A 21,753-nucleotide genomic window follows, 5' to 3' on the forward strand; every position below is an offset into this window, starting at 1 on the left:
GTTCGGCACCCACTCCCCATCCCTCCACGTATGGGCCGGGCTCATTAGCATAATTTATTCATGTTAAGAGGGGAGTGTCTTGTATCCCGCAAGTGACGTCATGTCACCTGCTGCTGCTTCGTGACGTCGCGAGGTAACGGGAAGTTGCCCCTCCGCCTTTGCACTGAAATCCGAGGTAAGAAATTCTCATCGCGGTTGTGGTGGTTGTTGTGGTGGTGGTTGTGGTGGTGGTTGAGGTGGTTGTTGTTGTTTACCGAGGTAGAGCCTCGCTCTCTCGTAGGGATGTCAACTGAGTAGCAGCGAGCATGGAAGCGATGTCCAGGTTGGAATTTTACAATGCGGGGCCTTGCCTCCTGCCCTCGCCTGATCGCGTTTGCTTCAATTCTCTTGCTTAAAGTTGAATTTCTCTTCACACGGCTGGCCACTTTGTAACTTTGTTTTATTTTAAATATTCACGCAGTTTTTACTTCTATTTTTTTACCAGGCCAAGCCCGCGTTGAGCTGCTATACCGCTCTTGTTTTCACAACCGACCTGCCCACAACAACAACGAGGTGAGGCTCGTCAACAGCGTGGTGGTGTTCACTCTAGACGCGTGGCGGTGTTCACTCTAGACGCGTGGCGGTGTTCACTCTAGACGTGTGGCGGTGTTCACTCTAAACGCGTGGCGGTGTTCACTGTAGACGCTTGGCGGTGTTCACTCTAGACGCGTGGCGGTGTTCACTCTAGACACGTGGCGGTGTTCACTCTAGACGCGTGGCGGTGTTCACTCTAGACGCGTGGCGGTGTTCACTCTAGACGCGTGGCGGTGTTCACTCTAGACGCGTGGCGGTGTTCACTCTAGACGTGTGGCGGTGTTCACTCTAGACGCGTGGCGGTGTTCACTCTAGACATGTGGCGGTGTTCACTCTAGACGCGTGGCGGTGTTCACTGTAGACGCGTGGCGGTGTTCACTCTAGACGCGTGGCGGTGTTCACTCTAGACGCGTGGCGGTGTTCACTCTAGACGCGTGGCGGTGTTCACTCTAGACATGTGGCGGTGTTCACTCTAGACGCGTGGCGGTGTTCACTGTAGACGCGTGGCGGTGTTCACTCTAGACGCGTGGCGGTGTTCACTCTAGACGCGTGGCGGTGTTCACTCTAGACGCGTGGCGGTGTACACTGTAGACGCGTGGCGGTGTTCACTGTAGACGCGTGGCGGTGTTCACTCTAGACGCGTGGCGGTGTTCACTCTAGACATGTGGCGGTGTTCACTCTAGACGCGTGGCGGTGTTCACTGTAGACGCGTGGCGGTGTTCACTGTAGACGCGTGGCGGTGTTCACTGTAGACGCGTGGCGGTGTACACTGTAGACGCGTGGCGGTGTTCACTCTGGACGCGTGGCGGTGTTCACTCTGGACGCGTGGCGGTGTTCACTCTAGACGCGTGGCGGTGTTCACTCTAGACGCGTGGCGGTGTTCACTCTGGACGCGTGGCGGTGTTCACTCTGCATGTGGAGTGGGGACAACCGGGGGATCCGGAGGGAAATCCACGCGACCACGGGGAGAGAGAGAGACACGCAAACTCCAAATATACAGCAGGCGTCAGGGTCGGGATCGAACCCACGACTTCCTGTATGCCAGGAGAGGTAGTTAACATCTCACCACTGGGAGAGAGAGAGACACGCAGCCTCGGCGATGTTGATTATTCATCAATTAATTACTTGGCGGAGTGAGGAAGCATTAATACTGAGCGGATGAAGGTTGCCAGGCGTGGGTCTGGACACACCACCACCTGTTTAGTTTCATAGTTTTGTGGTGGTGGTGGTTGTTGTTGTGGTGGTGGTTTCAGTTTTCATTTTAATTTATTTGGTATAGCCCTATGAGCCATTCGGCTCTTGAATCGGGTGCAACCTCAACAAACAAAAAACATGAACAAGAAAACATCTTAAAGTGATTATGTGACTGTGCAAACAGAAAATTCAGGAAAAAAACAATCAAAATATTCCTGAAATAGCACCATACACCAACGCTGTGTGCAAAAATCCCAGTGGGATGCAAGTCAATTAACAACTACCACAAGACAACTAAGATTAAGGCCATCAGTCTAACTCCGTACTACAATAAACAAAAACATGGCCAAAAACATAAAAAAACGTTTTCGAAATCACCAAAGTAAAAGCCATAAATGCAATGTAACAGTGATCATAGGGACTGTGACCGAATTTTTAACAATAAACTACGTAAATAAATTATAACACCAAAATCTAGAGACATATTTTTGGCCACTGAATAGCAGTGGCAGCTAGGGGTGTACAACTCCTCAAGAGCAGTTTTGAGTGAAGATCTCATAGGTAGTGATTCAAGTTGCAGTTTATTGGCAATAGCATTCCATGCCCTGGGGGCATCAATAGCAAAGACCCTTCCTCCGGTTTTTGTACGGCAATAGGGAATGTGAAGCTGGTAGATGAGCGAAGACCTGAGGTCAAATTTTTTCTTTGAAACAGAGAGGAGATCCAGTAGGTAGTCTGCGGATTCTTTTTGTAAGTACATCGTGATTAAATAAGATCTGGTGCACAAGCCGTCGAACATTAAGAGATGTTAAGTTTGATCCAATGTAGAGATCACAGTGGTGAGTCCTATATGGGCAGTTCAATGCAAATATTAAGGCCGAGTGATAGATGGAATCAAGCTTCTTCAGTACAGTACTTGGGGCTGATTTATACACGATGTCACAGTAGTCAAGTAGAGGCAGTATGGTAGCTTTTATCAATTCCAAACGGAACATTGGGGAGAAGCAGTGCTTGTGTCGATACAGAAAACCAATTTTTATTTTGTCTTTTTACCAATATTATCAATGTGATCTTCAAAATTAAGTTTTGAATCCAGGATGACCCCAAGATACTTATAGATCTTGACTTGCTCTATTTGATAATTATTCAAGCAATGTAATTGGGGAAAAATAACTTCCTGCTTTAGTCCCGGTGAGAAGCATAGCACCTTGGTTTTGGAGGTATTCAGGACTAGTTTAAGAGAAACTAGCTGATGTTGTAGTTTGTTGAAATCACCCTGGAGCTTAGCAATCACGTCATCCGGAGAGCGGCCAGCAGTAATCAGTATCGTGTCATCTGCAAAAAGATTCACTCTTGAATGATCCAGGTCAGTGCCCAAGTCATAGACATAAAGAGAGAACAAGAGGGGGCCGAGGATGGAACCCTGTGGAACCCCTTTTGTTATCTTAACACTGTTTGACCTCCAACCATCTGTGAATACAGTTTGGGTGCGAGAAAAGAGGTAATTTTTTAACCATTGTACTGTGTTCTTGTAAAAACCGAGGCAACTTTGTTTATTAAGCAGGGTGTTGTGGTCTACTGTATCAAAAGCTTTGGACAGGTCAAGAAAAAGACAGGCACAGTACTGCTTATTATCAAGGCTCTTGTAAATTTGATTCAAAGAGTCTAATGCAGCAGATGTGGTGCTGTATTTTTTTCGGAACGCAGATTGTTTTAGATGTAGTAGATTGTTGGTGGGCAGGAAACTGCTAATTTGGTAGTTCAATAATTTTTCAAAAATTTTCATCAATGGGGACAAAATTGAGATAGGTCGGTAGTTATTGGGATCATCTTTAGGGCCCCCTTTGTGAAGTGGATGGACATAGGAATGTTTCCATTCTAGAGGAACCGATGCTTCTTTGATGGACAGGTTGAAAATATGGGCTATAGGTTTGTATATTAGGTGACCAACAGTTAGTAGAGCAAAGACGGGAAAACTATCTGCTCCGGTAGAGGAGGACCCTTTGAGGTAGGACAGTTGTTTCAGAACATTACTTCCGTGGATTGGTTGGAAACTAAATTCGTTTAATGTTTGGACAGGTGTGTAGGAATTTGCAGGAGCAGGGGTGACTCCCAATACATTATCAAAAAGATTACCAGCTTCAGAAAAATGAAGGTTAAAATTGTCAACTATTCTTTTGGGATCTGAAAAATATTCCTCATTTCGGTTAAGCTCAACGGGCAGATGTTCTCTTTTGGATGCATTTTCGATAGATTTGATTGTTTTCCAAAAAATCCTGGCATTTCCATGTGATTCCAGGAGAGTGGAGGAAAAGTAGGCATTTTTTGCGTGCCGTATTTTTTACGCATCTATTCCTTCAAATCCTGTATTCTAGCCAGTCATTTACCAAATTACTTTTTTGAGCACATGCCCAAGCCTTGTCCCTAGTTTTCATGAGCTTTGTAATCAAAGGATCATACCATGGTGGGCGGTTGCCTTTTAACGGAGCATGTTTGTTAAGAATTTGGAGAAACGTGTGCCTGAAAGTCTCCTAACCCGTAGTCAGGTTGGGGATATCACAGACCTTATCAATATCCGAGTGAAGCACATCATTTGTAAATGCCTGAGAGCTGAAGTGCCTCATAGAGTGCTTCTCAACAATTTTAGGGGGGCTTTGGGTCTGGCTGATCTCACCCCAAAAATGAAGGAGTGATCACTAAGGTTATTACCCAGAACACCAGTCAGTGCGAAATTATGAGGGGCATTTGTCAATAGGATGTCAAGCAGAGTTGACTGTCTCGGATTTTTTAGGTTGGGTCTTGTGGGGACATTTATTAATTGAAACAGGTTAAATTCATCTGTAAAATTTGTGGCCACGGCCGGCGGGTTTAGCCAATTCCAATTTAGATCACCCACTAAAACTATTTCACCTTTAGGGAGGCCCCCAAAAAGCTCTCTCAGTGCTGATGCAGCTTCAACATCCTTCCCACAAGGCGGTCTATAGCAGCACACTACCAATATCTGTTGATTATTTGGGAGACTTATTCTGAGAGCCAAACCTTCAGAGCAACATTTTTTAAACAAGGAGTGAGCTGGTGAACATGCAATAGTATTACGAACATAGATGGCAATTCCACCTCCTTTAGATCCTCGATCAAGCCGAAAAATGGTGTAGTTGTCAATCGTAATCTGCAAGTCATTGACGGCAGGAGTCAGAAATGTTTCTGTTAGGCAAAAAATATCCGGGTCAAGATTTGCTACTTCTAGTTTTAGTTGACTTAATTTAATCACAAGCCCTCTGATGTTGACATGTAGAACACCAACACCTTTCCTGCCAGAAAAATTTACAGAATTATACGAGCTCTTTTCATTCGGGCCAGGATGAAGCTCAATACCACCCAGGAATAAGAAAAGTAGAATTAATAGTTTGCACAAGTATTTTCTGTGAAAGGATGAAGATCGGCGAACCTTCGACGAATAGCAGCAGCTCGCAGATGGTGTTATTTTTAAGAGCAGAATGAAGTTTGGAAGGAGTGCTGGTGAAGTAATGGGACAAAGATAGGGTTTAAAAGGATACAAAGATGGAGCGTAGAAGCGTCTGAGCAGTTTCATTTGCAGGTGTAGTGGCAAATCGAGCAACAAGTATGGACACAAAGTAATGAGGGTAGCTGTTTGTAGAGTTGAGTGTGGCACTAGATATGGCCGGGAGGGACAGCAGTAGAATACACAGCAAGATAATTGCCATCTTTAAAATATCCGGGGTAAACACAGATTAACACACAAGCGGAAAAGAAAAAAATATCTATACTTGTAGCTGCTGCTGTAGAAGTTGCTGTAGCAGCTGCTGTAGCTGGATCCGTTGCTGCGACTGTAACTGTTTCTGCTGCAGCAGCTGCTGTTGTAGCAGCTGCTGTAGTTGCTGTTGTAGTAGTTGCAGCTGCTGTTGCAGCAGCTGCTGCTGTAGCTGCATCCGTTGTTGCTGTAGCTGCTGTAGCTGCTGCTGTAGTAGTCGCAGCAGCTGCTGCAGCCGCTGTAGCTGCTGCTGTAATGCCAGTGTGTGACAGTGTCAAGTTTGTGTTTTCACTAAAGTCTGTTAACTCTGTTGAACACGGAGGTTATATCACAACAATAGTTTGTTTTCCTCTGGAACTCTTTGTAAGAATGGAAACAGTCAACACAGCACACACATGCAGCTGAAGTCAGATCTGTTCATCCCAGCATTCATGGACATCGTGAGCCTGGCTGGCTTCACACCTCTAAGTTGCGATTGAACATTCATTTATGCATTTCTGCATAACACAAATAGTTTTATTTTCAACACCCTTTGCTATATCAGCTGAATTTAGCTTTCATAAAAATACCTTTTGTATCCAGACAGCCGAAATTGTGTGCTCGGAGTTTTGGGTTAACATTCATTTTGAAGATACTAGGGCTTCCAGGCATATTCATGACCATTCGCCCTCTCATTGTGTTCCATAACAGCCTGTGATGAATTTGGGAAACTTCTTGACTATATCATGAATATATGAATTAGTATAGACGTGTAAGTCACGTGTTACTGTGTATATATGCATTCCTCTGTGTGGATATATTTTTTTTCTGTCTGCAGCTGTCGCTTCCTCTGTCGCTTCCTCTGTCACTTCCTCTGCAGAATTGGTCTGATGGAGCAAAGGCACTCGCCGCAGCTCGGTACCACAAGGCATCAATGCGACCGGTGTGCATACAGCACGGATCGTACTGAACATTTGAGACGGCACCAGAGAACTCACACAGGAGAGAAACCCTTCAAGTGCAGTGTTTGTGGGAAGGCGTTGGCACATTCATCTACTCTTGTAAAACACCAGCGAAGACACATGGGAGATAAACTCAAGTGCAGTGTGTGTGGGAAGGTGTTTGCACATTCATCTACTCTTGTAAAACACCAGAGAACACACACGGGAGAGAAACCCTTCAAGTGCAGTGTGTGTGGGAAGGCATTTGCACGGTCAACAAATCTTCAAAGTCACCAGAGAACACACACGGGAGAGAAACCCTTCAAGTGCAGTGTGTGTGGGAAGGCATTTGCACGGTCAACATATCTTCGAAGTCACCAGAGAACACACACGGGAGAGAAACCCTTCAAGTGCAGTGTGTGTGGGAAGGTGTTTGCACATTCATCTACTCTTGTTAAACACCAGAGAACACACACAGGAGAGAAACTCTTCAAGTGCAGTGTGTGTGGGAAGGCGTTTGCACTTTCAACAAATCTTCAAAAACACCAGAGAACACACACGGGAGAGAAACCCTTCAGGTGCAGTGTGTGTGGGAAGGCGTTTGCACTTTCAACAAATCTTCAAAAACACCAGAGAACACACACGGGAGAGAAACCCTTCAAGTGCAGTGTGTGTGGGAAGGCGTTTGCACTTTCAACAAATCTTCAAAAACACCAGAGAACACACACGGGAGAGAAACCCTTCAAGTGCAGTGTGTGTGGGAAGGCGTTTGCACTTTCAACAAATCTTCAAAGACACCAGAGAACACACACGGGAGAGAAACCCTTCAAGTGCAGTGTGTGTGGGAAGGCGTTTGCACTTTCAACAAATCTTCATGTACACCAGAGAACTCAAAAGCATCAAAAGATACACAAGGAGTGGAGTCTGAAATCAGCTTGTGAAAGTCAAAGTGCCGCAATGAGCCCATCCGTCATGAAACAAGAACCGGAAGAAAATCCCAGCTTGGACACTTTTAAAGGTATTAAGGTGAAATATGAAGAGGTGAAATGTGAAGAAGTGATGGTGAAGAGCGAAGAAGTGAAGGTAAAATTTGAAGATGAAGATTCAACTCCAATATCGGACCTTCACATCGATGGAGGCAACGTGAAGCAGGAGGAGAATTCTGACTGTGAGGCAGAGCGAGGCAACTCCCAGCAGTTTATGGAAGTGGAGGTGTGGGTGGACTTCCTCCGAGACAATACAAAGTCAAATGGAGATCCGGTAGATGTGTAAGCCAGAGACGATGTCTCTCCAATAGATGCACCTTTATCACAGGCCTTTAATGACAATAATGTGAAGTTGAACACTCAATTCCTAGGTTAAACCTGCAGGGTAAGAACGGCCAGTTCTTGTGGACCTGTGGGGTGGGTAGATCTCTAACCAGGAGCAAGAGCCAATAAGCTCCCAAGCATTGACTGTTTTAATAATTGCATTTAAATGGTGCTTGCTTAATCGCCTCTGGCAATTCGGAGTTTTGTATTGTATCTCGTCTCAAACACGTGAAGAGCATCCCCAAGTAGCAGCTGCCCCTGTGTGGCACAAGGTGGTGGCCCTGCACCGGCCTGCATGTGGACAAGAGCCTGTCAGTAGGGGCCGATGGTTGATGTGGCATCTTAGTTGTGGAGTTTGTAGGTAATGTTTAGAATTTGCTCAATTTTGACTGAGACGCCAGCATGCAATGGCCTACTCGTTTTGAATGACACAAGAGTATGTTGTACATACACTGTTAAGCAGACGGTGCATATTTAATACGATGTAACCTGATACAGCATATTTCAGTGCAGTAATTACATTTTCTTACTATGCCTGTCACAAATTTAGAATGAATACTTGTCTGATTGTGCGTGCATGTAACATTTTGTCTATAAGGGTCAAACATTGAATAAGTGAAGTTAGGACAAAGTGTGTGTTTTGGAAGTAACCTGTACAGATAAGTCGGGTGAGACCCGTTGTTGGGATCGCGGGATTGAGATGAGGCGACACAGAGCTGGCCGTGCGAGAAGACCGCCGTCTGCAGATCGATTCCAACGTGATCGAGCGTCTGCCCCTGCACCTCCATCGTTCATGCAGGGGGCTAGTAGGTTTACAGCGCCCCCTGCATGAAAAAGACAAAGTGCAGCGTTCATCACAGATAAAGTTGTGCGCTTATATAAAAGAGTATATAGCCAGTGGGTTTTCAAAGTACCTTCGTCTTACAGAAATCAATTTCGCGTGATCCCACCGCATTAAAATGATGCTCAGCTGAGCGGGGCGAGCCACGGTGGGGGGGGAGGGGGTCACCTTATCTTTGTCACGTGACGTAGCTCACGTGACAATGTCTGGATGTTTTCGCCTGAGGACGACTGCTCGTGTTGCGATCGAAACGTCGTGATATATTTATTTTCTACCTACGTGACTTTACCGAAAGAACCAAAGAGTCTGAAAGGCGTCTTGTCTGTGAAACTTGTTCATAGCTGTAGCTGTGTACATCGATATCCCACATTGCTTACACGTACACACCACATACAATGAAATAGAAACTGGAACGACTTCCGGGGATGGGCAAAGATCGAGGAATCTCTTTCAATGGAGCGAGTTAAGTGTGTTCAACATCTCTCTGTCCGTGTCTCTGTTCGCCTCTGTGTGTCTCTCTGCCTGTCTCTCTGTCGTCTCTGTCTCTGTGTTCCTTTTGTCTGTCTGTCCGCCTGTCTTGTCTGTGTGTGTGTGTCTATCAGCGTCTGTCCAACCGTAGTCAACAACTATCAGCAGCAGCACGCGCCCGTTCAGCTCCCACGGCTACACGCCACTCAAACTTGCTCCCAACACAAAGATCCCCCGTATAGCCTGCACAGAATGTCATGGCAAGTGCTGTTAGTGAGCACCTAACATAAAGACAAAGATACCCTGTATAGCCTTAACAGACTGTAGGGGCAAGTGGTGTTAGCGAGCACCTATTAAGGGTGGGACGGCACACGGGGGGGTGGGTGGCCAGCACCACGCCCGGCCGCCTTTGTCTCCCTAGTGGCGATGTTTACACACCGCACCGGGTACTCGTTTGAGGCCGAGTCGACGTAGGGGAGGCTCAGGACCGGTTCAGAAAATCGTCACTGGCGGTGTTGGCCACGAGCGGGAATGGAACTCGGCTGGTCGGGTGCGGAGCGCAGCGCTCACCACGTCACTGCCGCTCCCCTTCTGTCAACAAACCTGAACTCTGACCCCGCTCTCTGACGTCACCGCTCAGCGTGACCTCAACGGCGTCGAACGCCAAGGGGGAGGTGTGCCTCGCTAGTGACGTCATGTCACCGACCACCGCGCTCTTGATCGTGACGTAACTTCCGCTCGGCCGCTGCCGATAACTGTTCCAGTGCCAATCCTTATTTGGGCAAAGCCACTCCCGGTGACTGGCTGCTCATTAGCATAATGTGTTCGTGATAGCCGTCGCGAGTTTATTGCGACGGGTTCGGCACCCACTCCCCATCCCTCCACGTATGGGCCGGGCTCATTAGCATAATTTATTCAAGTTAAGAGGGGAGTCTTGTATCCCGCAAGTGACGTCATGTCACCTGCTGCTGCTTCGTGACGTCGCGAGGTAACGGGAAGTTGCCCCTCCGCCTTTGCACTGAAATCCGAGGTGAGAAATTCTCATCGCGGTTGTGGTGGTTGTTGTGGTGGTTGTTGTTGTGGTGGTGGTTGTTGTTTACCGAGGTAGAGCCTTGCTCTCTCTCGTAGGGATGTCAACTGAGTAGCAGCGAGCATGGAAGCGATGTCCAGGTTGGAATTTTACAACGCGGGGCCTTGCCTCCTGCCCTCGCCTGATCGCGTTCGCTTCAATTCTCTTGCTTAAAGTTGAATTTCTCTTCACACGGCTGGCCACTTTGTAACTTTGTTTTATTTTAAATATTCACACAGTTTTTATTTCTATTTTTTTACCAGGCCAAGCCCGCGTTGAGCTGCTATTCCGCTCTTGTTTTCACAACCGACCTGCCCACAACAACAACGAGGTGAGGCTCGTCAACAGCGTGGTGGTGTTCACTCTAGACGCGTGGCGGTGTTCACTGTAGACGCGTAGCGGTGTTCACTGTAGACGCGTGGCGGTGTTCACTGTAGACGCGTGGCGGTGTTCACTCTAGACGCGTGGCGGTGTTCACTCTAGACGCGTGGCGGTGTTCACTATAGACGCGTGGCGGTGTTCACTCTAGACGCGTGGCGGTGTTCAATGTAGACGCGTGGCGGTGTTCACTCTAGACGCGTGGCGGTGTTCACTCTAGACGCGTGGCGGTGTTCACTCTAGACGCGTGGCGGTGTTCACTCTAGACGCGTGGCGGTGTTCACTGTAGACGCGTGGCGGTGTTCACTGTAGACGCGTGGCGGTGTTCACTCTAAACGCGTGGCGGTGTTCACTCTAGACGCGTGGCGGTGTTCACTCTAGACGCGTGGCGGTGTTCACTCTAGACGTGTGGCGGTGTTCACTCTAGACGCGTGGCGGTGTTCACTCTAGACGCGTGGCGGTGTTCACTGTAGACGCGTGGCGGTGTTCACTGTAGACGCGTGGCGGTGTTCACTCTGGACGCGTGGCGGTGTTCACTCTGGACGCGTGGCGGTGTTCACTCAGCATGTGGAGTGGGGACAACCGGGGGATCCGGAGGGAAATCCACGGGGTCGGGATCGAACCCACGACTTCCTGTATGCCAGGAGAGGTAGTTAACATCTCACCACTGGGAGAGAGAGAAACACGCAGCCTCGGCGATGTTGATTATTAATCAATTAATTACTTGGCGGAGTGAGGAAGCATTAATACTGAGCGGATGAAGGTTGCCAGGCGTGGGTCTGGACACACCACCACCTGTTTAGTTTCATAGTTTTGTGGTGGTGGTGGTGGTGGTGGTTGTTGTTGTGGTGGTGGTTTCAGTTTTCATTTTAATTTATTTGGTATAGCCCTGTGAGCCATTCGGCTCTTGAATCGGGTGCAACTTCAACAAACAAAAAACATGAACAAGAAAACATCTTAAAGTGATTATGTGACTGTGCAAACAGAAAATTCAGGAAAAAAACAAATCAAAATATTCCTGAAATAGCACCATACACCAACGCTGTGTGCAAAAATCCCAGTGGGATGCAAGTCAAATAACAACAACCACAAGACAACTAATATTAAGGCCATCAGTCTAACTCCGTACTACAATAAACAAAAACATGGCCAAAAACATAAAAAACCGTTTTCGAAATCACCAAAGTAAAAGCCATAAATGCAATGTAACAGTGATCATAGGGACTGTGACCGAATTTTTAACAATAAACTACATAAATAAATTATAACACCAAAATCTAGAGACATATTTTTGGCCACTGAATAGCAGTGGCAGCTAGGGGTGTACAACTCCTCAAGAGCAGTTTTGAGTGAAGATCTCATAGGTAGTGATTCAAGTTGCAGTTTATTGGCAATAGCATTCCATGCCCTGGGGGCATCAATAGCAAAGACCCTTCCTCCGGTTTTTGTACGGCAATAGGGAATGTGAAGCTGGTAGATGAGCGAAGACCTGAGGTCAAATTTTTTCTTTGAAACAGAGAGGAGATCCAGTAGGTAGTCTGCGGATTATTTTTGTAAGTACATCGTGAATAAATAAGATCTGGTGCACAAGCCGTCGAACATTAAGAGATGTTAAGTTTGATCCAATGTAGAGATCACAGTGGTGAGTCCTATATGGGCAGTTCAATGCAAATCTTAAGGCCGAGTGATAGATGGAATCAAGCTTCTTCAGTACAGTACTTGGGGCTGATTTATACACGATGTCACAGTAGTCAAGTAGAGGCAGTATGGTAGCTTTTATCAATTCCAAACGGAACATTGGGGAGAAGCAGTGCTTGTGTCGATACCGAAAACCAATTTTTATTTTGTCTTTTTACCAATATAATCAATGTGATCTTCAAAATTAAGTTTTGAATGCAGGATGACCACAAGATACTTATAGATCTTGACTTGCTCTATTTGATAATTATTCAAGCAATGTAATTGGGGAAAAATAACTTCCTGCTTTAGTCCCGGTGAGAAGCATAGCACCTTGGTTTTGGAGGTATTCAGGACTAGTTTAAGAGAAACTAGCTGATGTTGTAGTTTGTTGAAATCACCCTGGAGCTTAGCAATCACGTCATCCGGAGAGCGGCCAGCAGTAATCAGTATCGTGTCATCTGCAAAAAGATTTACCCTGGAATGATCCAGGTCAGTGCCCAAGTCATTGACATAAAGAGAGAACAAGAGGGGGCCGAGGATGGAACCCTGTGGAACCCCTTTTGTTATCTTAACACTGTTTCACCTCCAACCATCTGTGAATACAGTTTGGGTGCGAGAAAAGAGGTAATTTTTTAACCATTGTACTGTGTTCTCGGAAAAACCGAGGCAACTTTGTTTACTAAGCAGGGTGTTGTGGTCTACTGTATCAAAAGCTTTGGACAGGTCAAGAAAAAGACAGGCACAGTACTGCTTATTATCAAGGCTCTTGTAAATTTGATTCAAAGAGTCTAATGCAGCAGATGTGGTGCTGTATTTTTTTCGGAATGCAGATTGTTTTAGATGTAGTAGATTGTTGGTGGGCAGGAAACTGCTAATTTGGTAGTTCAATAATTTTTCAAAAATTTTCATCAATGGGGACAAAATTGAGATAGGTCGGTAGTTATTGGGATCATCTTTAGGGCCCCCTTTGTGAAGTGGATGGACATAGGAATGTTTCCATTCTAGAGGAACCGATGCTTCTTTGATGGACAGGTTGAAAATATGGGCTATAGGTTTGTATATTAGGTGACCAACAGTTAGTAGAGCAAAGACGGGAAAACTATCTGCTCCGGTAGAGGAGGACCCTTTGAGGTAGGACAGTTGTTTCAGAACATTACTTCCGTGGATTGGTTGGAAACTAAATTCGTTTAATGTTTGGACAGGGGTGTAGGAATTTGCAGGAGCAGGGGTGACTCCCAATACATTATCAAAAAGATTACCAGCTTCAGAAAAATGAAGGTTAAAATTGTCAACTATTCTTTTGGGATCTGAAAAATATTCCTCATTTCGGTTAAGCTCAACGGGCAGATGTTCTCTTTTGGATGCATTTTCGATAGATTTGATTGTTTTCCAAAAAATCCTGGCATTTCCATGTGATTCCAGGAGAGTGGAGGAAAAGTAGGCATTTTTTGCATGCCGTATTTTTTACGCATCTATTCCTTCAAATCCTGTATTCTAGCCAGTCATTTACCAAATTACTTTTTTGAGCACATGCCCAAGCCTTGTCCCTAGTTTTCATGAGCTTTGTAATCAAAGGATCATACCATGGTGGGCGGTTGCCTTTCAATGGAGCATGTTTGTTAAGAATTTGGAGAAACGTGTACCTGAAAGTCTCCCAACCCGTAGTCAGGTTGGGGATATCACAGACCTTATCAATATCCGAGTGAAGCACATCATTTGTAAATGCCTGAGAGCTGAAGTGCCTCATAGAGTGCTTCTCAACAATTTTAGGGGGGCTTTGGGTCTGGCTGATCTCACCCCAAAAATGAAGGAGTGATCACTAAGGTTATTACCCAGAACACCAGTCAGTGCGAAATTGTGAGGGGCATTTGTCAATAGGATGTCAAGCAGAGTTGACTGTCTCGGATTTTTTAGGTTGGGTCTTGTGGGGACATTTATTAATTGAAACAGGTTAAATTCATCTGTAAAATTTGTGGCCACGGCCGGCGGGTTTAGCCAATTCCAATTTAGATCACCCACTAAAACTATTTCACCTTTAGGGAGGCCCCCAAAAAGCACTCTCAGTGCTGATGCAGCTTCAACATCCTTCCCACAAGGCGATCTATAGCAGCACACTACCAATATCTGTTGATTATTTGGGAGACTTATTCTGAGAGCCAAACCTTCAGAGCAACATTTTTTAAACAAGGAGTGAGCTGGTGAACATGCAATAGTATTACGAACATAGATGGCAATTCCACCTCCTTTAGATCCTCGGTCAAGCCGAAAAATGGTGTAGTTGTCAATCGTAATCTGCAAGTCATTGACGGCAGGAGTGAGAAATGTTTCTGTTAGGCAAAAAATGTCCGGGTCAAGATTTGCTACTTCTAGTTTTAGTTGACTTAATTTAATCACAAGCCCTCTGATGTTGACATGTAGAACACCAACACCTTTCCTGCCAGAAAAATCTACAGAATTATACGAGCTCTTTTCATTCGGGCCAGGATGAAGCTCAATACCACCCAGGAATAAGAAAAGTAGAATTAATAGTTTGCACAAGTATTTTCTGTGAAAGGATGAAGATCGGCGAACCTTCGACGAATAGCAGCAGCTCGCAGATGGTGTTATTTTTAAGAGCAGAATGAAGTTTGGAAGGAGTGCTGGTGAAGTAATGGGACAAAGATAGGGTTTAAAAGGATACAAAGATGGAGCGTAGAAGCGTCTGAGCAGTTTCATTTGCAGGTGTAGTGGCAAATCGAGCAACAAGTATGGACACAAAGTAATGAGGGTAGCTGTTTGTAGAGTTGAGTGTGGCACTAGATATGGCCGGGAGGGACAGCAGTAGAATACACAGCAAGATAATTGCCATCTTTAAAATATCCGGGGTAAACACAGATTAACACACAAGCGGAAAAGAAAAAAATATCTATACTTGTAGCTGCTGCTGTAGAAGTTGCTGTAGCAGCTGCTGTAGCTGGATCCGTTGCTGCGACTGTAACTGTTTCTGCTGCAGCAGCTGCTGTTGTAGCAGCTGCTGTAGTTGCTGTTGTAGTAGTTGCAGCTGCTGTTGCAGCAGCTGCTGCTGTAGCTGCATCCGTTGTTGCTGTAGCTGCTGTAGCTGCTGCTGTAGTAGTCGCAGCAGCTGCTGCAGCCGCTGTAGCTGCTGCTGTAATGCCAGTGTGTGACAGTGTCAAGTTTGTGTTTTCACTAAAGTCTGTTAACTCTGTTGAACACGGAGGTTATATCACAACAATAGTTTGTTTTCCTCTGGAACTCTTTGTAAGAATGGAAACAGTCAACACAGCACACACATGCAGCTGAAGTCAGATCTGTTCATCCCAGCATTCATGGACATCGTGAGCCTGGCTGGCTTCACACCTCTAAGTTGCGATTGAACATTCATTTATGCATTTCTGCATAACACAAATAGTTTTATTTTCAACACCCTTTGCTATATCAGCTGAATTTAGCTTTCATAAAAAATACCTTTTGTATCCAGACAGCCGAAATTGTGTGCTCGGAGTTTTGGGTTAACATTCATTTTGAAGACACTAGGGCTTCCAGGCATATTCATGACCATTCGCCCTCTCATTGTGTTCCATAACAGCCTGTGATGAATTTGGGAAACTTCTTGACTATATCATGAATATATGAATTAGTATAGACGTGTAAGTCACGTGTTACTGTGTATATATGCATTCCTCTGTGTGGATATATTTTTTTTCTGTCTGCAGCTGTCGCTTCCTCTGTCGCTTCCTCTGTCGCTTCCTCTGCAGAATTGGTCTGATGGAGCAAAGGCACTCGCCGCAGCTCGGTACCACAAGGCATCAATGCGACCGGTGTGCATACAGCACGGATCGTACTGAACATTTGAGACGGCACCAGAGAACTCACACAGGAGAGAAACCCTTCAAGTGCAGTGTTTGTGGGAAGGCGTTGGCACATTCATCTACTCTTGTAAAACACCAGCGAAGACACATGGGAGATAAACTCAAGTGCAGTGTGTGTGGGAAGGTGTTTGCACATTCATCTACTCTTGTAAAACACCAGAGAACACACACGGGAGAGAAACCCTTCAAGTGCAGTGTGTGTGGGAAGGCATTTGCACGGTCAACAAATCTTCAAAGTCACCAGAGAACACACACGGGAGAGAAACCCTTCAAGTGCAGTGTGTGTGGGAAGGCATTTGCACGGTCAACATATCTTCGAAGTCACCAGAGAACACACACGGGAGAGAAACCCTTCAAGTGCAGTGTGTGTGGGAAGGTGTTTGCACATTCATCTACTCTTGTTAAACACCAGAGAACACACACAGGAGAGAAACTCTTCAAGTGCAGTGTGTGTGGGAAGGCGTTTGCACTTTCAACAAATCTTCAAAAACACCAGAGAACACACACGGGAGAGAAACCCTTCAGGTGCAGTGTGTGTGGGAAGGCGTTTGCACTTTCAACAAATCTTCAAAAACACCAGAGAACACACACGGGAGAGAAACCCTTCAAGTGCAGTGTGTGTGGGAAGGCGTTTGCACTTTCAACAAATCTTCAAAAACACCAGAGAACACACACGGGAGAGAAACCCTTCAAGTGCAGTGTGTGTGGGAAGGCGTTTGCACTTTCAACAAATCTTCAAAGACACCAGAGAACACACACGGGAGAGAAACCCTTCAAGTGCAGTGTGTGTGGGAAGGCGTTTGCACTTTCAACAAATCTTCATGTACACCAGAGAACTCAAAAGCATCAAAAGATACACAAGGAGTGGAGTCTGAAATCAGCTTGTGAAAGTCAAAGTGCCGCAATGAGCCCATCCGTCATGAAACAAGAACCGGAAGAAAATCCCAGCTTGGACACTTTTAAAGGTATTAAGGTGAAATATGAAGAGGTGAAATGTGAAGAAGTGATGGTGAAGAGCGAAGAAGTGAAGGTAAAATTTGAAGATGAAGATTCAACTCCAATATCGGACCTTCACATCGATGGAGGCAACGTGAAGCAGGAGGAGAATTCTGACTGTGAGGCAGAGCGAGGCAACTCCCAGCAGTTTATGGAAGTGGAGGTGTGGGTGGACTTCCTCCGAGACAATACAAAGTCAAATGGAGATCCGGTAGATGTGTAAGCCAGAGACGATGTCTCTCCAATAGATGCACCTTTATCACAGGCCTTTAATGACAATAATGTGAAGTTGAACACTCAATTCCTAGGTTAAACCTGCAGGGTAAGAACGGCCAGTTCTTGTGGACCTGTGGGGTGGGTAGATCTCTAACCAGGAGCAAGAGCCAATAAGCTCCCAAGCATTGACTGTTTTAATAATTGCATTTAAATGGTGCTTGCTTAATAGCCTCTGGCAATTCGGAGTTTTGTATTGTATCTCATCTCAAACACGTGAAGAGCACCCCCAAGTAGCAGCTGCCCCTGTGTGGCACAAGGTGGTGGCCCTGCACCTGCCTGCATGTGGACAAGAGCCTGTCAGTAGGGGGCAATGGTTGATTTGGCATCTCAGTTGTGGAGTTTGTAGGTAATGTTTAAAATTTGCTCAATTTTGACTGAGACGCCAGCATGCAATGGCCTACTCGTTTTGAATGACGCAATAGTATGTTGTACATACACTGTTAAGCAGACGGTGCGTATTTTTGTTAAATAGCTTCTTGTTAATACGATGTAACCTGATACAGCATATTTCAGTGCAGTAATTACATTTTCTTACTATGCCTGTCACAAATTTAGAATGAATACTTGTCTGATTGTGTGCGTATATGTAACATTTTGTCTATAAGGGTCAAACATTGAATAAGTGAAGTTAGGACAAAGTGTTTTTTGGAAGTAACCTGTACAGATAACTCGGGTGAGACTCGTGCTTGTGATACAGGTCAAAGGGTATTTTTGTGTTTTCAGGAATCGTTTGCCTCTGCAGCAACTCATTGTCTTTGCAATAGGGAGCACACTCGGATCATTCATCAATTACAAGGCATACCACTTAAAAGTTACACGTAGAGGAGATACATTCTCTACAACACGAATTATAATTTTGTATTACGTGTTGACGTAGATTTTGTCTAACTAGGACTAGAAATGGTCCTTGCCGATTAACGTCTGGATGTTGACAACCAAGGGTTGAAGCAAGCCGGACCGCCTGCGGAGCCCCTCACAAACATTTACGGCCTTCGGCCAGGAAAGTCACGAAAAAAATTGCACACGAACGACGCATTCACTCAAGCACCCGGTGCTCAGTTTTGAAGTTTTAAAATGAAACAACTTTGAATTGTATTTTGTTTTCAATTAGATAATTGTATTTCTTCATTAAAAGCTTATATCATTTTACATCTGGAAGACTTCATTGAAAACGACATTTCGTGTGAATTTTCTCTCGTCGTGAAGTAGATGGCCTTGCCGGGGGTTCGGTTCGATGCGGACTTTCACCTGGTTGGGATCGTGGCCGTGCCAGAAGACCGCCGTCTGCAGATCGATTCCAACGTGATCGAACGTCTGCCCCTGCGCCTCCGTCGTTCATGCAGGGGGCTAGTAGGTTTACAGCGCCCCCTGCATGGAAACGACGGAAAGTGCAGGGTGCATCACAGATAGATGAAGTTGCGCGCTTATATAAAAGTACTAGCGGGAAGTTCCCGGCATTGCCTGGGCGAAAAAGACACACACACACGTGGACTTAGACACATGGACTCACACACACACACGTAGACTCTCACACACATGGACTAAAGCACACATGGATTTACACATATCGACTAAGAGACACACACATGGACTCACACACACACACATGGACTCACACACACACATCGACTTACATACACATGGACTCACACATACACATCGACTTGCACACACATGGACCGACGCATACACATCGACTTACACACACATGGACCCACACATATGTTGAGGTGCAAATGACGACGCCGAGGTAGGTCTTCAGTTAAGGGCTTCGGATAACTTCTGCAGGGGTAGGGGTCCTTCACGAGGTCCTTCACACGAACCTTCACTCTGTCTGTTCCTAGCTCGGCTAGCTCCAGGGCTCTCTCCCTCGAGTCGGATCGGGGGTTCAGCCAACAACTCCAGACTCCCTGAGCTCTACCCCTGGCTGGCTCTTCAACCGCTCTCTATCCCGGGCTTCCACAGTGACCCCCTTAAGTACCTAGAGGAGACGTGACGTCGTCACCTCGCCCAGCGCGCATGACGTCACGACCCATGGCGTCATCGCACTGGACAGCCAGCATGACGTCACATCCCCATATTACTCCTCTACACATAGACTCGCACACATTGGCCTGCACACACATACGGACTCACACAGACATTGACTTTAGATACACACACATGCAGTTACACAGACTCACACAAACACATTGACTTACACAAATATGGACTAACACACACATGGACTAACACATACATACACATCGACGTATACACACACATCAACTGACACACAGACACACAGTTACTTACACGCTCACATGAAGCCATGCACACACATGGACTAACACACACAGCGACTGACACACACACATGGACTGACATGCACACTTGGACGTACACACACATCGACTTACACAGCAATCCCCGATGATGCCACAGCTAGAGCAATTTTCTCTCTCTTGCGAGCCTTAGCGAGGAGCAGTTTGAAAACAAAGGTCTTCCCAGTCCTGGCAGGTGCCTCAAGGAAAAAAATGACTCGATTTGTAGTCTCAGTGTCTTCCAAGATTTCCGTGTAGGCTTCTATTTGTGCATCCATCAGCTTTGGGTAATTTTCCATAAAGATTTTAAGAATCTGTAAAGCATAATAGCATAGTTAACGTAGGATCTCTTGAGCAAGGGCATGCAGGTTGTCCCTGTAGGTTGTTGGTAGTCCCATAGACGTGAAGTATTTTCCAGCAATGGAGTGCAGTTTGTCGTGAAGGAGGATGAGGTCCTGTTTGAAGATGACATCAGAAAAGTTGACGTCCGGGTTTGTGTTTTGTCTTTGAGCTCCGTGGAGTATATCCTCACTCATGCCCTCTTTGTATTTTTGCCAGAGTCACATGGGGTTAGATGGGCTGCAAACTTGAATATTCGTGCAGAAGTGCAATGTCAGTTGGAAAGGGGACTGACCAACAAGAAGCTTCTGTCATAGCTTCATGAAGATGGTGATCATGCGGAAGAATTGCACGAAGATTGCAAGCTCCCCTGTACGTTTGGCAGGCAACTCGCTCCACTGTTTATAGGTCTTGGAAAGATTCGTGCCCTTTGGCAACATGGAGAAGCATTGGGAGAAAGTAGCACTGCCGATTGTTGGGATGAGCTGCGTAGACTCGTCCCAAGGCATCCGATTCACCGTCAGCAGCACGTCGCTTCCATTCTTTATTTAGCAGTCCAGGTATAGTAGGAGGGAACTTAATGGTAGAGCAGGTTGGCAGCAAATGGGTCACTTGGGTACGAAACCAAGAACGCCACATGGGTGGTATCTTGTGGAGCCAGGGCCTGTTGCTGGGCATTTCCTTTGGTGACGTAGATGCATTGGCCATTTTGGAGGTGAAGTGCCAAATTGACGACTGTGGGGGAACGGTCATGGATGGGGAAGCCAAGAAATCTGCAAATGGCCTCATTGTTGCTGATGTATGTTCCTTGGAAAAAAATTTTGAGTTCATGCACACTTTGCCCCTCTGTTTTATAAGGCAAATCAGAATCAGAATCAGAAAGGGTTTTATTCGCCATGAAAGTTCACACCGACACGGAATTTACTTTGGCAGGATGGTGCATACATTCAACATATAGGAATCTAAAATCTTAAATAAGTTTTAAACAAGTCTTACTATAATAAGGGTTAAAAGTCTAACACCAAGGGGCTGAAGTATATAAAATTGAATAAATATCGAATATAAAATAGCTTTAAGATATAATTGAAAAATAAAAAATACAAATAGGTTAACATAGTTAATATCGGCAAGGTGTCATTATGTAGATAAAATGTTAAAAACAGTGTAAGCCCTTGGCCTTGTTTAACAGGCCAGCAGCAGATGGGAAGAAACTGTTTTTATGGCGTGAGGTTTTGGTCCTGATGGACCGAAGCCTTCTGCCGGAGGGGAGTAGCTGAAACAAAGAGTGTCCAGGGTGGGAGAAATCGGCCACAATCTTCCTCGCTCGCCTCATGGTCCTTGTCGTGTGCAGGTCCTCGAGGGTTGGTAGATTGCAGGCAATTACCTTCTCAGCAGTGTGGATGATACGCTGCAGTCTGCTCTTGTCCTTGGCAGTGGCAGCAGCGTACCAGACGGTTATGGAGGAGGTGAGGATGGATTCAATGATCGCTGTATAGAATTGCACCATCATTGTCTTTGGCAGGTTGAATTTCTTCAGCTGCCGTAGAAAGTACATCCTCTGTTGAGCTTTCTTGGTGAGGGAGCTGATGTTCAGTTCCCACTTGAGGTCCCGGGAGAGAATAGTGCCCAGGAAGCGGAAGGACTCTACAATTTTGACTGAGGAGTCTAACAGGGTGATGGGGGTGAGTGGGGCTGTATTCTTCCTGAAGTCCACAACCATCTCAACTGTCTTTAGAGCATTTAGCTCTAAGTTGTTCTGGCTACA

General features: G+C 45.8%; 2 protein-coding genes across 2 annotated transcripts in view; both read left to right on the forward strand.

Moving 5' to 3' along the window:
- Positions 1-21,753, forward strand: part of LOC116936938 (uncharacterized) — a 179,354-nt gene that overhangs the window by 99,865 nt on the left and 57,736 nt on the right. The window lies entirely within an intron of this gene.
- Positions 6,375-18,495, forward strand: LOC142907925 (uncharacterized). Its single transcript, XM_076057925.1, has 2 exons — positions 6,375-7,308; positions 16,199-18,495. The coding sequence occupies exons 1-2, from the start codon at positions 6,409-6,411 to the stop codon at positions 17,291-17,293; spliced, it is 1,995 nt and encodes a 664-aa protein (XP_075914040.1). The 5' UTR covers positions 6,375-6,408; the 3' UTR covers positions 17,294-18,495.

Source organism: Petromyzon marinus, chromosome 85 (genome assembly GCF_048934315.1).
Source record: "Petromyzon marinus isolate PM22_M1 ecotype Great Lakes invasive population chromosome 85, UKy_Petmar_22M1.pri1.0, whole genome shotgun sequence".
NCBI lineage: Eukaryota > Metazoa > Chordata > Hyperoartia > Petromyzontiformes > Petromyzontidae > Petromyzon > Petromyzon marinus.

Bases quoted from the DNA above. Each gene is read 5' to 3' on its own strand.
- LOC142907925 (XM_076057925.1), top strand. From the start codon at position 6,409: ATGGAGCAAAGGCACTCGCCGCAGCTCGGTACCACAAGGCATCAATGC. The intron at 7,309-16,198 runs GCGTTTGCACTT...GTGTGTGGGAAG, and splicing joins AGTGCAGTGTGTGTGGGAAG to GTGTTTGCACATTCATCTAC.